The following is a 17958-nucleotide window of genomic DNA, read 5'->3' as shown; positions in this document are numbered from 1 at the left end:
AAGTCCTGAAAGTGTGTTTCTGTCCAGGGTAGCACCTTTTACTTATCCTAAAGATCCATATCATCCTAATTTCGAGGTGACAATCGACATAGGTAGTAGGTACTGTACTAGAAGTAAAATCAGAGAAGTCAACCAAGCGAATTCACTGTTTTCGCAAGGCAAATTTTCGGCGGATAAACAATTTTATAGCTGGCTTTAATTGGTCGGGAGTAAAGCCTGCAGCATAATGACTGATGCTATTAATATGTTTTATACCGCAATTAAATCAATTTTTGACTCTTGTGTACCTCCTTGGTTTAATAAAGAGTTGACACACCTAAGAAATGTAAAGTCCAGACTCTATACAACATTTAAAAATACCGGTTCTCAGCCCATCCTCTCTAAATATTTAAGCAAACTGGATGCAAGCAATTACAAAGGAATCTCTAAATTGTCGGAACTCTATATCCCAAAACTTTTTGAAAATGTTATCACTCCTCATTTGCAGCACCTTTTTAGATCAATCATATCACCGTGTCAGCACGGTTTTATGAAACGCAGATCAACAACCACTAACCTCTTGGACCTACTTTTTGCCTTGCGGCGAGTAAATTGGGATGCAAACCGTATATTACCTCCTTATTCCAGTAGACTACTTTTAAGTAATTCACCTTCCCTAGCAAACCGTAGAACGATGCTTGGATAAGTTCTTATATATAAGCTTATTCGAGGTGAAGTTGAGAGTCCAGACTTGGTTAGTTAGGTTTATCAAATTAGACTTTATCCTATTATTTGTAATCTTCACTCTCTGCCGCTCTAAAAATAACCTTTTGTAATAATAATTAGATCCTAATTACACTAATATTTATTAAAGTTTTTTTACATTAGATTAATTTCCTCGTTTCTGTTCTCTTTTCAATATCGCGTCTATCTTCTCGCGAATCGAGCTGTACGCTACACGGCAGCGTCCCTCGGTCGGTTGGGCGGGAGGTGTGGCCGTAGGACCCATGCAAAAAAAAAACACTATGCACCAGACCAATACAATTCGTGGTAGAGGCCACTTCAAGCTGAGGAAATCTTGCTCCAATACTCCGATAGTTCTAGAGGATGTATCCAAGGAGGACACTTGAAATTTGATGATGATCCTATCTTTAATCATCTGTTGTTTTCATTTGCTCTTCTACTGTCATCATCGTCCTCATGTAGACGGTCTGTATTATCCACAATTGCAAAAACCAAACGTTTTACGTTTGGTCCCTTAATCGCACAGTTTAAAGTCTTTCTGCCACAGCTCTGTAAGAAAAAGATGTCCTGGAATGAAAGCCTCCCTGAGGCACAAAACAAGAAGTGGCTCTATATTTTCAGCTGCTTTGGAAGCATATGTCCCGTCGAATTCCCACGTTTTGTGCTGGACTCAGATGCAGATCTTGAAAATCATGGGTTTTGCGATCCTCGAGGCTTACGGTGCATGTACTTTGCATGAAATCTCGTGTTGCTCCATTAAAGACAATTACTGTTCCTAAGCTGGAGCTTTGTGGTACAGATCTCTTAGCTAGAGTTATGCATGAGGTAACTAACCCGAAAATATTCAATGATCGGTATTGGAGTTTGAACCTTCGAGATTCAACGTTTAACGTTTGTGGCTAATAGGATTATGTCTTTTCAGGAGTTGACAGCTTCCAGCCGACATTCTCTGCAGAGGTGTTCTTCCCTCTGAGCTCTACGAGTTGCCGGTCTGTTACCGTCCTTTCTAATCGGGTCGGAGAGAGATTGGCTATCTGCTAGTCTCACTGGGAGGCCGCTTGAGCTTCGTTAAAGCGTCATACCGGCCCTTGGGCTCTTCTTGGTATAATTCTTTCCACATATTGGCCTATTGGTGAAAAAAGACTGTGACTGTGCCCCGAATAGACGCGTATGATGTTTTCGGAATAAACCTCGTCACACCTCGGAACCCATTATGGCGGATCTTCCGAGGGACCGTCTTGACGGATCGCATACCTTTCAGTTCACTGGAGTCGATTTCTGTGAGCCGGAGGCTCGAAACAAGGCCCCGATAAAGTGCTACGTCCGCGAATTTATCAGCTTTGCAACCTAGACTGGGCATCTATAGTTATTCAAGGACCTCTCCACAGCCGTTTTTAATACTAGACTTTTAGTATCACTTTCAGAGAGCCCCGCTGATCTGGGGTCTGCTGAAAGCCTGACCTCTGACCTGACCTGGGCGAAGCATGTCGGGCCACGCAGCCGGCAGCATTAAACGAGACCAAGTGTAATAGTTAAGATTAAAGTACATCTATCATAGTTTCCTCCTCCTCCAGCATTAAACGAGACCAAGTGTAATAGTTAAGATTAAAGTAAATCTATCATAGTTTCCTCCTTGCTCATTTATTTTCTTATTTATATAAGCAAACATCTTTGTACTGAGCGTTTGGAGAGACAAACTCTCTTAGCTTTGAGCTCAGTCTTCTACATACTCCGCCTGCATACAAACGTTTTCGCTGTCAAATAAAGTTCAATAAACCAAGAATATTATCTGAACAATATCAGAATATTATCTGAACAGCTGACACGTAGCTCCGGAAATGGGCAACAAGCCACCCAACGGTTATAAGTCACATTCTTGCAGCTGATTTTATTGCAAAACGTCCATGTTCGAAAGGCACAACAGACACTCACTAAAGACACTTGGCTTGTACTACAGCCCAGTAACGACGTCTATGCTTTCCAAATCAATTTCAAGATCAATCCTACCCATTCTAAACGATCACTCTTATCCAAAGTGGTACGTACTTTTGACCCATTGGGGTTCTTAACGCCCGTGATCGTCATGTCAAAGATCCCCCTAAAAGACTTATGGACCTTCCGCGATCAGCAAAACGAAGACGGTTACCAAGCACATCGAACAGCTCCCTGATATCCAACAAATCCATGTCGCACGCTGGCTTGGATTCTACTTAAACAAAGTTGTCTCTCTCCAGTTACATATGTTTTCCGATGGATCGTCCTCCGCATTTGCAACGTGCGCATACCTATCGGCAGCCGACCAAACTCGCTACATGGATCCAGAAGCAGCTGCACGTTCCAAATGATACCCGTCTCTGTATACTACTGCACTATGGGGCATTTGGCCTGTTTTTTTTTATAAAAATTAATAACTCCTAAACTAAGGGAGATATTTGGATGAATTTTTTTTTATGTGTTACATATGCCCCCAGGAATATTTTGGAAAATATTATATTAAATAATATATTATTTTTTTAATATTAAGTTTTAAAAGTTAATTTTTAATTTTAATATTGTATACAAATTCACATTCGTCTTCGTCTTTACAATCAATAGAGTCTAAAGAATCGGTGTCAGGTTCAAATTCGCAAGCTAACATTTGAAATTCAAATTTTGAATGACTTCTGGTGGAAGAGATAGTCGCTTATGTTTTCGAACGCGCCTTTTTATATTTATTGATGATATTATGGGATATTATTTATATTTGCCTTGGCTGGGTTCAAAAAAAGAATTTTAAGTAGGTCTGCAAGATCCAGCAGGCCACGCTTCCGTGCAGCTAGCATTACAGCTTGACCCAAAACACGTTCGTTGTGGTTCTGCGCCCATACGAGTTCATCTACTTGCTGTCTTCGGCCACTCAAACTTTTTAAATAATATTACGTTTTCGGGCATCCAGCTAATTTCCTTTCCTGTTTATTTTTCTCTTTTACCTTCAGGACTAGGTGTTCTTCTAACCACTTTGAAAAAACTTTCGAAAATTCATATAATTTTCGATTGCATTTTCTCCAATTTCGCAAAAGATTGACTGAAAACATTCGTTATTATTACTATTCGTTAATCGTTCATTAAAGTCTAGCTTGCTATCAGAAAAATGACCACTAATAAAAGTGCAAAAAGAATTTTCCTTTTGACGAACACCCTTTTGCTTGCGCCACACTTCCAGCAGGGCAGCATTGGAAATCGAGATATTGCTCCCTAAAAAATGAAATTTCTCAAAAACCCGCAAAAAACGCACATAGAGACTACCTGATATGAGTTAGGAAATCAACACACTAAAACATGGATATAAGCACTTACTGAACAAATTTGAACAAATTTTTGTAGCTCTATTCAAAGTTGAAATTTGTTTCAAACAACTACATGTTGACACCACTTGCTAAATGTACAAATTGTTGGAAATAGGCGCACACAATAAACAATATATTAATAGCAACACATAATAAAAACCTAAAGATTGATTATCAATTTCAAATTATACTCTTCTTCGTCTTCTTTTTAAATTTTAACACTTTGAAAGTTAAGCTAAATTCTGCGCGCATTTCAGCCACGTCGTATATGTTAGTAACAGCCGACTTTAACAGCTGTTATTATAACAGTACACTGTTAAAATTACTTTTGCCGTCTATAACATAATAGTTTAACGTATTTCCAATGTATTAATACTAAAATACTTCAATTTTGCATACTTGTGAAAAACACATTTTTGCAAAAAAAAACAGGCCAAATGCCCCATAGTATACTGGTCGAACGCCGTGATCTTGTTATACAGAATACATGGAGATCTTTGCAGGTGACGTCTTGTTCCTACCCAGGAGAATCCTGCGGATTTTGTAACACGCGGATTAACCCCATCGCAGCTTAAGCTGTGGTAGAACGGGCCAAATTTGCTACACCAATCCGAAGACCAGCGGCCCCAGGATAAAACTATGCCTCCATGCCCGGCCAAAGTTGTATAATGGACTTATATTCTGCTCCGCTTATATCTACAGATTTTTTTCAATTCTCGGAGCAAGGGAACGGAGCGATTTTCCGGACCAATACAAGTGTCAAAATTTACCGCATTTGTGGAGGAATTATGCCAACTACAAGGACGACTAAAATCAGCAAACTAAGCTCGCTGTCACCATCCATAGATGACCAAGGGGTCATGAGGATTCGTGGGAGACTAGGAAACGCAACTCACCACTGAACAAATTAATCCCATCATTCTATCCAAGCTCCACCAGTTCACGGATCTGGTCATAAAAAATGATAACATGAAAACGCTGCTGTTTTGGATTGCCAACGACAAGCAAGCGATGAAAAGAGCATTACGCCTATGTGCGCTCTGTTTTAAACATGGCCAAAATTTATAACTCCACATACCTTTTATGATACCAAAAATTGTAGTTTGTAACTCAGGAACGGATAAATATATTTAATTTAATTTTTTGCATTGGGTTACAATAGCTCATATCTTTATGATACCAAAAATTGTGGGCGTGGCACCGCCCCTCATATTTAATTAACTAATTTTGAAAGGATCTCTCTAATTTAGTATGCCTTTTCTTGTCCAAGCAAAACAAAACTGATTTCGTGATAGTAATTGCATATTAAATTATTTTACAAATAATAACCACAGAAATGATAATTAATTAGTTAAACAAAACAAAGCAACAGCCTTGTCTAACTGCCTTTTAGCTGAAATTACTCCAAATTTTAAAAACTTACATTATACTGTATACTATTTTTTGTCAGTTTTGCCAGTCAAAAACACATAATAAAACTCATATTGCGGAATGAAAAAAACGCTTCGGCTCAAAAGATATTAAAATATTTGTTTCAAAGTAAAAAACTTATCGTTGCACACAAACTTTTTTGTGCGTGAAACAGCTTTTTTCAACATACATACTCAGAGGCATTCATTTGTCTAGCGAGTAAAGCTATCCATTTAGAGCTGTTTTATCAACGGAATAGGACCGGTTTAACACATGTACTACCGCGGTACTAATTTCGCCGCTGCGAATAAAACTCTACAACTATGGACCAAGGTATTCCGTCAGGAAGACAATGACGTGGTGATTCCATAACTCACAAAGGGGCAGATTCAGTAGAACATAAACCCTCCAGCCCATCCGAATTTTGTATGACTTTGGAGGCAATTTGTTAAAGGGTTTTATCTTCATCGTTCCTTTGAAGGAAACCTAATGACATACGAGCATTTATCTACTGTCCTCGTCCAGATAGAAGCATGCCGCCATTACAGACCATTCTGACGTTTAAATGCAGACAAGGATGACCTGCAGGCGGTAACACTTGCACACACTCAGCAGCCGGCACTCAGGATAACGTATCTTACGTCAGGTCCGGATAGTATGAAGGTCAGACTGGCGCTCCAACTTAAAACCACGACTTAAACGGAGACCGGAAGAAACCAATTTAATGGTCGGTGACATTGTGATTGTCAAAAGTGACGAGAAGATTCCTACAGAGTAGAGACTAGGGCGCATCACTGAGTTGCTCCCGGGTCTAGATGGCATTGCTCGGGTAGCGACCATTAGACTGGTAAAGTCAATCCCCTAGGAATCCCCGGTGTCTTTATTCGACAATAACATCATCCAAATTACACATGGCAATCTTTGCTTATAAGGTCCTTTCGCACGAAGTTCATGCAACGTTGGAGAGTGGCTGGGACATTTTCTAAACCAAATGGCAGCGTTCTCGTAGTGACCGTGTTTAGTCGAAAATTCAGTTTTTGGTATGGACTTGGGATCCATTTCTATTCTATTCTATTCTACCCTTCTGATGACTCTATTGTATTATATTTCTTTATGACTTGTGTATTTACGTTACTCATGTGCTTCTTTTTTCGATTTTTTTACTTTAATTTTAATAAGAAATCTAATAAAATTAAATAAATAAATTATTAAATTTAAATCTTCGGTTCAGGGGGAGATTTCAAAGCGTGCCCTGCAAATGCCGTTGGCAACGTCTACTCCGGCATAGGGCACAGTCACTGCGCCACTTTGAGCTTCCAAAACTCGCTGCATTTATATTATATATTTATATTTATATTCTCTCGCTGGAAATATAGGATGGCTACTATGCTACAGCATTTGATTTGTTACAGAACAGATTTGCTATTTGTCGTTTCGTATTCCAGGCACACATCACTGAGATTCTGGGGCTAAGGGCAGTGCAGAGTGGTTCCGTTTCAATGCTTCGTGAACTGCCTGATAAATTCAACGTGCGCTGAATGGAATGGGCTCAACGGAACAAATCGCTAGATGTATTATCGCCCAAATACTTGTTTCTGGAGCAGCTATGCAGGACGCTGGAGAACATGGAGTAACAGAACATCTAATTTGCGAAGGTCAGCGCTTCTTGCTACAAGTCTCAGACTTTCGACCTTCTGCCTTCTAAATGATTTTGGGCACTCAATATTTTATTGAGCTTTTTAAACCTGACCGCAGCTAATAGATTTAAAGAAGCAAAAAGGTTTGCACTTTGATCACATTGCTTCAAGACTGGCAATTGCCCTGCATGCGGATCGAAGCGTAACATGCGAGACTTAGTCTCACCTTTACCACAAGTAAAGATATCTAGCCACTGCCACCCAATTAGGGAAGAACGGTTCAGGAACTTTTGTTTCCAGCCGTGGTCTTCTCGACTCTGGACCCCAGCTTCACCCGATTCATAAATCCGCTTCACCTCTAATGCCCACAATACGCGCAAAACCCCGCAAGAACAAGCTGTGGCCTAATAATAATAAAAAATACTTATGTTACAATTCAGAACATTGATTACATACCTGATGTGCTATATGGAATATTTATGCATAGTCCGTCTGTACCCCGAAATTTCCATTGATGAAAAGGGCATATTACGCAGTCGTCAGCAACGCTTCCACCAATACCCAAGTTAGCTCCTAAGTGAGGGCAATAAGCATCCAGAATAAAAACGATATTTTTCTTTGTACGAAAGATGACTAGATCTTCCCCCAAGCATGATACACAAGTTGCTTCTCCAGCTTTAAGCTGAGACGATTTGAGGATACCATACCAACCATTCGGATAAGGGGGAGGTAGTTCGATGATTTTTTGAATTTTTAATTTTCTTAGTCGATTTATTGTATCTCGTTTAGGATTGTAGCCAACGGCATTTTCTGTTTTCCTTAAAAATGAACATTTTTCGTTGTCCAGATCCTAAAAGTTTTGAAAAGACTAGTCATTTATCAATTCTAAATATTTGTTTGGCCAATACACTGATATACAATAATTATTACGAAAAGTGACTTTTTAAAAGTTTGGATCCATATAAAATATCCAATCCTCTCCGCGTCTACGTCAATTTCATCAGCTTACAGCCATTGAGGCTTGGAAAAGGTATTGTAAGCTGAACGGAAAAGGCTATTCTTTTTTGTAAACGAGAACGGATCGGATCAGACAACTATAAATATATATTATCGCTAAACAGGCGGATAGATAAGCGAGTGATCCTGACCAATATTATACTTTTGAGGGTCGCGAGGACTTTCATCTACCTTTTACAATTTGTTATTAGTTTAATTTGCCCTCGAACTGAAAGAAGAATGGTATAAACTTTTTACTCTTAACATAAGAGAAACTAATATGTTCAACAAAATTAAAACAAAAAAAGGAAGTATCGGCAAGCAACAGAATATATATCTTTACAGCAAGTAAATCTTAAAAAAAAATGAATGTTATAGTCGAGTTCCGCGACTATCAGATATCCGTCACGCAGCTAGTGTGAATGCGAACGAGAAATTTCATCATTTTTCTTGGATATCGATAGATATTGGAAATTTGGAAGTTGTTCCAAAGTGTGGGCGTGTACGGTTCGGCGGCTTTAAGGCGTTAGAGAGGGCATGGCAAAACGTTTTTTGGCAAATCGATAGAAATTTACAAGACTAATAAAATTATTTAAAAATATCCAACCATTTTTCAAAAACGTTGGCGTGGTAGTTTTGGGCGGTTTTAGGGCAAGAGCGGGGGGTGCGGCAACATGGGTCAACAAACATGCGCTGCGTCTTTATCTCTAGAATCTGTATGCCGAATCTAAGCCTTTATAGTTCCCCAGCTCTCGACGTTCATACGGACACATGGCTAGATCGCCTCGGTTTGTGATCCTGATCAAGACTATATATACTTTATATAGTCGGAAACGCTTCCTTGTGCCTGTTAAATACTTGTCAACAAATCTAGTAACCCCTTTTACTCAACGAGTAACGGGTATAAAAAGTAAGCTGGCTTATAGCGAATAATTTAAGATAAAAAAATGAAAACTATAATTTCTTTTATACTATATTCAAATAATTTTCTGACCTTTCCTATAGCCCGATTTTTTTAAAATTCAAAATAAAATTGTATGATGTCAAAAATCCAATGTATAATTAATTTTTTAGTAAGCTAGTCAGTTTTCGAACTAGGAGCTATATATTATTTATCTGATTTCGAGCAAATTAAAGCCGAAATAAATTATGATCAAAAGTTGTAATATTATTATAAAATATTTAAAACATAGTTCTTAGATAGAATCTAAAAGCTAGACAGATGACTCAGAGTAGTGGAAGCTCGATTTAGACTTAAAAGCCCTTAAGTTGTCAAAACTGATGCACAATCACAATTCAAAGTACTATTCAATTACAATCACAGATACCGATGTATAGTCGACACTGGATACACGTCAATAAACATGATGAACTCAATGTTTTTCAATCTTCAAGTTCACGATAAACAAATAATGGTCCGAAGTATGACAGGCGGCTCAAAATTAAATATATTTGTAAGTCTTCCGGCAAAAGGATATTTCAGCAAACACATAAATTTCATTCGTTTCAGCTTTCAACGATATTCTATTAGGAAAACAGTATTCATTGAAAATAGCTGTTGTATTAATTATTTTAGAAAATTAATAGTTATCAGTGGAAGAATATTTCTTCACAAAGAACTTGAAGCACGTGATGTAAGATTCATGATAAAATTTTGGAGCAATTATACAAGATACTACAGCTAACATTAACTCAGACATTTCGACTAGACCATTTAAACATAAAAACATAAAATTATTACAAAAATTTTTAAAGATATCCATTATTCTGATGAAGAAGACCGAACTTTTACAAGCATCAAACGTCACGAAATAAAAACTGTTTATCCTTTTGCTTATCAAACAGAAATTAATAAGAAAATTTAGTAAATGCTACAACATGGCATTATATGCTAAAGAGACTCCCACTATGTATTGTTTTTGGCAAACGAAAATGCAGGTTGGATAAATGAAATAACTTTAAGCGTTAAATTCCCGATACCGAACATGAATGAAATTTTAGGCAAGGGATGGCCAATACTTTACAACAATTGGATTAGCGTAAGGCGTTCATCAAATCGAAATGGATCCTAAGTCCATACCAAAAACTGAATTTTCGACTAAACACGGTCACTACGAGAACGCTGCCATTTGGTTTAGAAAATGTCCCAGCCACTCTCCAACGTTGCATGAACTTCGTGCGAAAGGACCTTATAAACAAAGATTGCCATGTGTAATTTGGATGATGTTATTATCGAATAAAGACACCGAGGATTCCTTAAGCCTGCTGCATGATTCAGGTATCCCCGTAATCGGGGACGGAACGTGTACTAGAATCCAGACTAGTGGATAACCCCAGTTTCAGTTTAAACACAGCATAAATCTCAGATTCTGAACACTAACTGTTTTTCTATCGCATATAGTTATATGCTTCTTTTACCACGAACGAAACTCCCAAGTGCGTTCCATCTACCCGTTACTCGTGGAGTAAAAGAGTAACTAGACTCTTTGAAAAGTATGTAACAGGCAGAAGGTGAAGTGTTTCCGACCATATAAAAAGTACATATATTCTTGGTCAGGATCAATATCTGAGTCGATCTGGCCATGTCCGTCTGTCCGTATGAACGTCGAGATCTCAGGACCTATAAAAGCTAGCGAGTTGAGATTAAGTATACAGATTCCAGAGACATAGACGCAGCGGAAGTTGATCCGCGTTGCCACACTAACTCTAACGCCTAGAAACCGCCCAAAACTATCATGCCCACACTTTTGAACAATTTTAAAATGTTGTCCTATTTTATTTACCAATATCTATCGATACCCCAAAAAAATTATGAAATTTCGCGTTCGCATTTCCACTAGATTGGTAACGGGTATCTGATAGTCGGGGAAGTCGGCTATAGCATTCTCCCTTGTTTTGACGCCGTATGTGACAGCAAAGTACACAGAAACCGAAATGCAGGAGGACGCAACCCCTGTAAATCAAAGGAATATGGCTGCTTGATTGCCTTGTCACATTAGCCATACATCTGGAATTGGCCACCGATCCCAGCACAGATGTCTTAGGATGTCTTCGACGTTTTATGTCACTTCGAGGACAATGCTTTTATTAGTTCAACATTTGGTGACATGAACAATATACAGTGCAAAGTATACAAAGCTGTTTAAGCTTTAACTTTAATAAATTCGCTGTTGTTGCTAAGTGCGTTGTTGGACAACAATTTGTGTCTGCAATATTCATACAAATTAAAGGCAGTGAACATTGAAAGTAACTCCGTTGGTTACGCCAGATTCCATATACACAGTGACAGCCATGTCTTCTGAAAATTCGGGAAACGGGTGGCATTTTTGAGGCGGATGTAATTTATAATCGAGTGGATCGATTAGCGGACTCCTTATCACAGACCAAAAATCATCCTCTAACCATCCTAAGCAGAGCCTCTGGTGGTCGAGAAGGGGTGGAATAACCTCCATCAGTCAACGCCTAGGAGAACATTGTGGCCTACGAGGGAACCCACTTTCTATAAAGTTGGTGCTCCACGTTCTCCACAACAAAACGGTGCTAAATCTGTCGACCAGAAGTAGTTATCTTTGCAGGCTATATGATTTGCCGCTCTAGTGACTTCAACTGGCGGGGTCAGTAGGCCAGTAGGTGGGTGCCCCAGATGAGTGGACACTCCAGCAATAATACATTTCAGAAGTATACTTCCTTTAAGGTTAACAATTCTTGAGCCCCAATATGTGATTTTGGAGTGGAAGTCCCCGCCTATATTTATTTATTTATTATGATAGATAGAATAGTTTACAAAACTAGACTAACTTAGATAGTATAGCATTAGCTACGGGGCTTACAGCTATATTTATTTACAATGTTATTATATCTTAATTTAGTTTATATCTAATTTGCTAACTAATTGCTGGCTTGTTATGTACAATTGCCTATTTTGTTTTTAGATTTTGTGGTATAATTTGTTTTTTTTGAGGAAAAGTATGAGTTTTTGTATGTTATCTGGATTGGGTTTGCTAAGAAGGTCTAGAGGGTTGGTGTTGTTAAATATATCTGGTTTGGCTTGTAAGAGGGACGGGCATGATTTTATTATGTGGCCTATTGAAATATCACCTTGGCAAAACGGACAAGTTGGTATTGAATTGGGATTTAGGTAGTGTTGGTGGGTTATGTTTGTGTGTCCTAGTCGAAGTCGTATTATTTTTATTTGGTCGAGTCTGGTCCAATTTGGGTGAGATTGTTTGAGGTAATCGCATGTGTGTGAGGTATTCGTATTAATTGATTGGTACCATGGACTGCAGTTTAATTTGTTTTCTTTCTTCTTTGTCGCAAGGACGGCTTTAAGCTGTTTTTTATATCTGTGGTATTTATGTTTGGGGTGGGGATAAGTGGCATATTGATTGCTGATTTGGCAGCTTGATCGGCTAGTTAATTTCCTTTTATTCCTGAATGGCCAGGAATTCACATTATTTTAATTTTGGTTGCATGTTGCGTTATTAGCGATCGTATTCTGCTGGGGTAAAAGTTGTTATTATTTGTATTTTGGATTGAATCTATTGCTGATAGGGAGTCGGAGCAGATAATAAATTTGCCTCTTCGGTTTTTAATAAGTTCTATTGCTTCTAGGATGGCGATTGTTTCGGAGGTGAGGACGAATGAATATGGATGCAGTATTTTAAGATTTATGTTTCTGTTGTAATGGCGAATGTTATTGTGTAATTAATTTTTGAACCGTCAGTGAATATGAATATTTTTAAAGGTTATTCTTTGTGTGTTCGTATAATTTTCTGTATTGATCTGGAGATGTTTGTTCTTTCTTATGGATTCTGAGTGATGTGTCTATTAGATTGGGGAGGGTCCATGATGGCCTGTATTTATGGAGTTTTACTGGTTTGTAGGGTAGATTAAGTTCTAGGCTAAGCTTGATTGTTCGGTCTATTATTGGTGTTTTTTTCTTTTTAGTTTTTTTATGCTTAACGAACTTATGTATTGGTGTGTTTTTGGAGAAGACTAGGTTTTGGGATAGTTTGGGTATTTAAAGGGAGTATTTGATTCGTAAAGTAAGTTATTTATTGGGGTAGAACGATAGGCTCAGAGAGCTAGACGGATTGCGGAGTTAAATTGTGTTTTTATTTTGTTTAAAATGCTTTTGGGAGCAAAACAAACCATACTCTAGCTTGGAAAACCGTTGCCTTTGCGACATTGAGTAGTGTATGCGTGTTGCAATTAAATTTAAGACTAGATAGGCATTTTATTTTATTTAGCTTATTAAGTAGTTTGGGTAGAAGTATGTTTATGTGTGTGTTCCATTTGTATTTGTTGTTTGTCTAAGCTGAAGTTTGTATTCGTGTTTTTGTTGAAATTTATTATAAGGAAGAAGTCGTCGGCGTATGCATTAAATTTTATTTCTTTATGTAGGGATATGATTTTGGATAATTTATTGAATGCTATGAGGAATAGTATCACGGATATGGGTGAACCTTGTGGGATTCCGTTGAAAAAGGGTAATGGGTTTGATGTATGCGGACCGACGCGGACAGCTATTGTTCTGTTACCCATGACGTTTTTAATGTACTTTATTATTTTGGGGCCCGTTTTCCATTCCTGCAATTGCTGGATTATGGAGTGCACACCTACTCGATCGAAGGCTCTTGAAAAATCAAGAGTGACGAGGGAGGTGTGCATTTTTGACTTCGTTATGAGATAGTCTACATATCCGAAGTCGATTTTCCTTTTTTAAATCCGAATTGGTTGTCGTTAATTAGATTGTTATATGTCACTAGCCACCAGACTCTTTTCGCTATTATTATGAAATTATGTGTGTATTTTTTGATTAGAATAAGGTGTTGGCTGTAGTTGTTTACATATCCTTTTAAATTCCATTGGCCTATAGTTAGTGAAATTTGTGAGAAAATTAAAGCTTATAACTTAACTTAAAGGTCGTGTTTACGGTTTAGGTTTTGTGTAGAGTTTAAGGTTATATATGGATTCGCCGTCGCTGTTGTTAGTGTGCTTTTTTTTGTTTAGAGCTTTGGCTCTTAGTTTCGATGCTTTAAGGTTTATGGATAGGTTATTGGACTTATCTTTCGGGGCGATTTTTATTTTTAGGTCTTCTGTGAGTTGTGATGAGTATGCCGTAAATGGTTTTCTGGTAGGTGTGTAGTCGGTATCCATGTCTTTTAGTTTGTCGTAGCTGGTGATTGGTGTGTTGGTGTGGTTGGTTGGATAGTAAGGTTGTTTTGGCTGGTCCAGTTGTTGGTGTCTTAGATAAAGTGTTTTGTGCTGCTGATGTGGGTGTGTGGTGCGGATTTTGGTGTTGTGATTGGGTTGTATTTGTGTGAATATTAGGTGACACGGTGTTTGTTGTCCTCTGGGTTGTGCCGTTTGTAAGTGTTTTGGCGTAGGTGTTTTTCGTTTGGAAGCCGTGACGTTCGAAATATATGTGTTGGGCAGTTTTATGGTCCACTTTTTGTGTGGTTTTAATGGCTGTAAATTCCTGGTTTTTTGTGAACGTAGGGCATTCGCGGTCAATTGGGCTGTGTTGATGCTCAAGTTCTGGGTTGTTTCGGCAATTTAAGCAGTTGTTTTCGTTTGTGCATTTTTCTCCGTCGTTTGTGTGTTTTGTTTCTGAGCAATTGATGCAAGTTTCTACACTTTTGCATATGGGTGTTGGATGACCGCAGCGGAGGCTTCGTTATAATATGATAATTATTAGTCCAGTTTCAACTAAGGTGATGTTGTTGGTGTCAGAGTTAGAGTTGGGGTTTTGCCGTTTCAATATTTTTTTACCTTCAGTTACTTTTCGTGGTTTTAGTTCTTGTAGAATTGTGTCTTCGTCGATGTGTCTAAGGTCGTTACAGTAAATAACTCCCTTAGAGAAGTTTAATGTTTTATGTTCACTTGCTGTTACATCCACATCTGCAATTTTTGTTAGTTTTAGGAGTTTTCTGGCTTGTAATTCGTTTTTGGTTTTTATTAGCAGGTTGCCGTCTCTTGTTCGTTTGTATCCCTCAACTTCTCCTCCACAGGCAAAGTCCACCGATTTTTTTTATGATGAATGGTGAAGTTCTTTCGAAAGAGTTGTTGTCTTTTCTTTTAATAATTATAAATTTAGATTCGCCTAATTGGGATTGGTATGTTTTTGAAGTAATTTTGTAAATGTTTGGTGGGTCTGTCATGATTGTTGGTTAAGGGCGTGATCTCGGGTTAGCGGTATTGTTTTTTTTGTTGTTGCGTTTTTTATTTTCTCTTTGTGGTTGATATTTGTTTATCAAGATTTTGCTGATAAGGGTTTTGGGCTTACGCGAAGCGAGGCTTTAAACTGAGTGGCACGACTTATCTCTTCGGACGTTGAAGTGGTACTGACCCCGCCGATATACTTACCGTGGCGGCAAGTATGCTGCAGCAATAAAAATTTTGCCTGACTCCGTTAACAAATGAATCATGTCATTTTGAAACCCTTCCCCTTTTTGACTTTAATGTAAACTCGACACACTTGATATGACGCTGTGTGCGTCTGTCCACAGTTTCCACAGGTAGCAGGAGCGTCTTTGGATTTTTTAACCTTAGTGGAGGCATGCTTTTGACAGCACCTGACATAAGTGTACTGCAGTTTGTAATACCTCTTGGTATGTCATCGGAAGCATTGCATCTGGTCATTAAACTTTCTGGGTTCTTCTATAGCGACAACAGCGTGGACCAGCCGGCTACCTGGAACACCTTCTTCTTAATGGTGGTTGGTTATGATTTTCGTGTTCCTTGGACTAGTTCTTCTCGAAATGAGTACCAGATCCGCAATAATTACAAGATATAAGAATATATACTTTATATAGTATGAAACGCTTCCGTCTACCTTTTACATACTGGCACTGCGTCGATGTCTCTGGAAGCCGCATGCTTGGAGTCGACATTCTAGCTTTTATAGCCTCTGAGATCAAGGCGTCTATACGGACGGTCAGGGCCTGTTCGACCTGGCTATTGATCTCGCTAGAGAATACATATACTTTATATAGAATAAAACGTTTCCTTCTGCCTGTTACATAGTTCTCAACACTCTAAAAACTCCCAAAGCTACTGTTGAACCAATGAGCCTTTCATTGACTTGGAGAAGTGGTGTGACAATTTATAAACACGGGGAAGTTAATGTTTCAATTAATATTTCAGTTTTATTTCAATATATTTTGCCACACAGGGCCGAAATGTATAAAAAGAACGACGACAGTGCCCGTGCCGAACCGATTAAGAGTTAAAGAGCATCACAGCAGTACCGGTGGGATCAACACTTAATTTGTAACTGACTTTGCTATGCTGAAGGCAAATGAGCAAGTTTTACAAAATAAAGATTGAAACAGTTGGGCTCTCTCTCTATTGAGAGAGAGGAACATAGCACAAAGGGAAATGCAAAATCTATTGCTGCACAGAGTAATGTTTAAGAGTGATAAAATAAAATAACTCAAATTTATGATGACCTGCTGCTGTCTGCGGACTGCATAGCCAAACCACCACATTTACCACGCCCACATTTTCGAAAAATTGTTGGATATTTTTTCATAATTTTTTTAGTCTTGTAAATTTCTATCGGGTTGTGAAAAAACTTAATGCCATGCCCACGCGAACGCACTAAAACCGCCAAAAACTACCACACCCAGATTTTTAAAAAATTGTTGGATATTTTTTCATAAAAAAAGTCCACTCTAACGCCTAATAGCCGCCAAGCCGGTCACGCTCACACTTGTGAACAATTCTTAAAATTTTCTCATTTTATTCTCCAATCCCAGGAATAATGATGAAATTTCGCGTTCGCATTTCCACTAGCTGAGTACCGGGCATCTGCTAGTTGGGGAAGTCGACTATAGAATTCTCACTTCTTAGTGTTAGCCTCTTCCAGTCTGTGCATTTTATTGATAGCAATTAAATTTCATTGATAAATACATTTTTATATAAAAAAGATAACTTTTCAGCGGCGAGTATCAGCCTTGTTTTTGATGCACAAGGACAAGTGATCTCAGAGCGACGTTTGTAGTCGTGAATAGCCATCAACTTTTGTTGACAAGTGCACCGATACCCGGTGGTGAATTCGATACTCTCCGCTAAAACCATTGCTGTGAACTTCTTAGAGCTTATATATACTAGCCTTTTATTTTTTTTACACATGGCACTAGCAAGCAATTATTGTCAAAATTTTTATTGAAGATCAGGATAAATTGAACCAACAGCGAGCAACAAAGCTAAAGAAACAGTCCACAATATTGTCAGATCCTACAATCCGGCAAGCACTAAGTCAACTAACATTAACGACGACATACCGATACACTCACGACCCGCAGATGTTCTTCTACCAAACGTTGAACTATAGAACGGATTCATCAACGTAAAAATTGATGAAGAAAGCCGTAAAAATACATCGTTCGTCAGTAAAAACGGACAATTTCAGTTTCTGCGAGTATGAGAATGGGCTCATAAGTAACATAAAGCAGTGTCATTTCTTGAATACTAAAATGGAGTATTTGGGCTACATAAGAGAATTAACGAATAAGACCGGCTCCAGCGAAGACGCAAGCTGGGACTCCATTCCCAGTTCCAGCCAATCTAAAGCAGATACAGTTTCCTTGCCTTAGTAGGATGTTTCCGAAAATGTATTCCAAAAATTTCACAAATAGACATAACAAAAAAGATGCGAATCACCGAATATAGGTGATTCGGAGATGACTGCTTTCAACAATCTTAAAATGGTGAATCCACGAAAACCTCTCTTAAAACAAACAACAACAAAAAGACTTCCAAAACCGAAGGAAAGTTTATAAGTTATTTGCTGTGGTGGAAGCATTAAAGAAGCATTAAAAAGCTTACGCTTTAAACTCATTAAAGACTGTAATGCTTTA

General features: G+C 38.3%; 1 protein-coding gene and 1 long non-coding RNA gene across 9 annotated transcripts in view; one reads left to right on the top strand and one right to left on the bottom strand.

The window, feature by feature from the left end:
• Nucleotides 1–17958, bottom strand: part of LOC6739812 (cholesterol 7-desaturase nvd) — a 30975-nt gene that overhangs the window by 8195 nt on the left and 4822 nt on the right. For 5 of the 8 annotated variants that reach the window (XM_044923097.1, XM_039294347.2, XM_039294346.2 and 2 more), the window contains one exon: nt 7553–7946. The exons of 1 other annotated variant lie outside the window; for it this stretch is intronic. In XM_044923097.1, coding sequence (XP_044779032.1) covers nt 7553–7946 — 394 coding nt within the window. Of the gene's footprint in view, nt 1–7552; nt 7947–17958 lie in introns of those variants that run through there. 2 more of the 8 variants (XM_039294348.2, XM_044923098.1) reach the window with 2 other exon arrangements.
• On the top strand, nt 582–3096 carry LOC123327234. The gene is made up of 3 exons (XR_006541806.1): nt 582–1188; nt 1271–1548; nt 1646–3096. It is a non-coding gene; the product is annotated as an uncharacterized LOC123327234 (long non-coding RNA).

This window comes from Drosophila simulans, chromosome 3L (genome assembly GCF_016746395.2).
Source record: "Drosophila simulans strain w501 chromosome 3L, Prin_Dsim_3.1, whole genome shotgun sequence".
In the NCBI taxonomy this organism is placed as follows: Eukaryota; Metazoa; Arthropoda; class Insecta; order Diptera; family Drosophilidae; genus Drosophila; species Drosophila simulans.
This window is presented reverse-complemented; position numbering and strand designations above follow the sequence as displayed.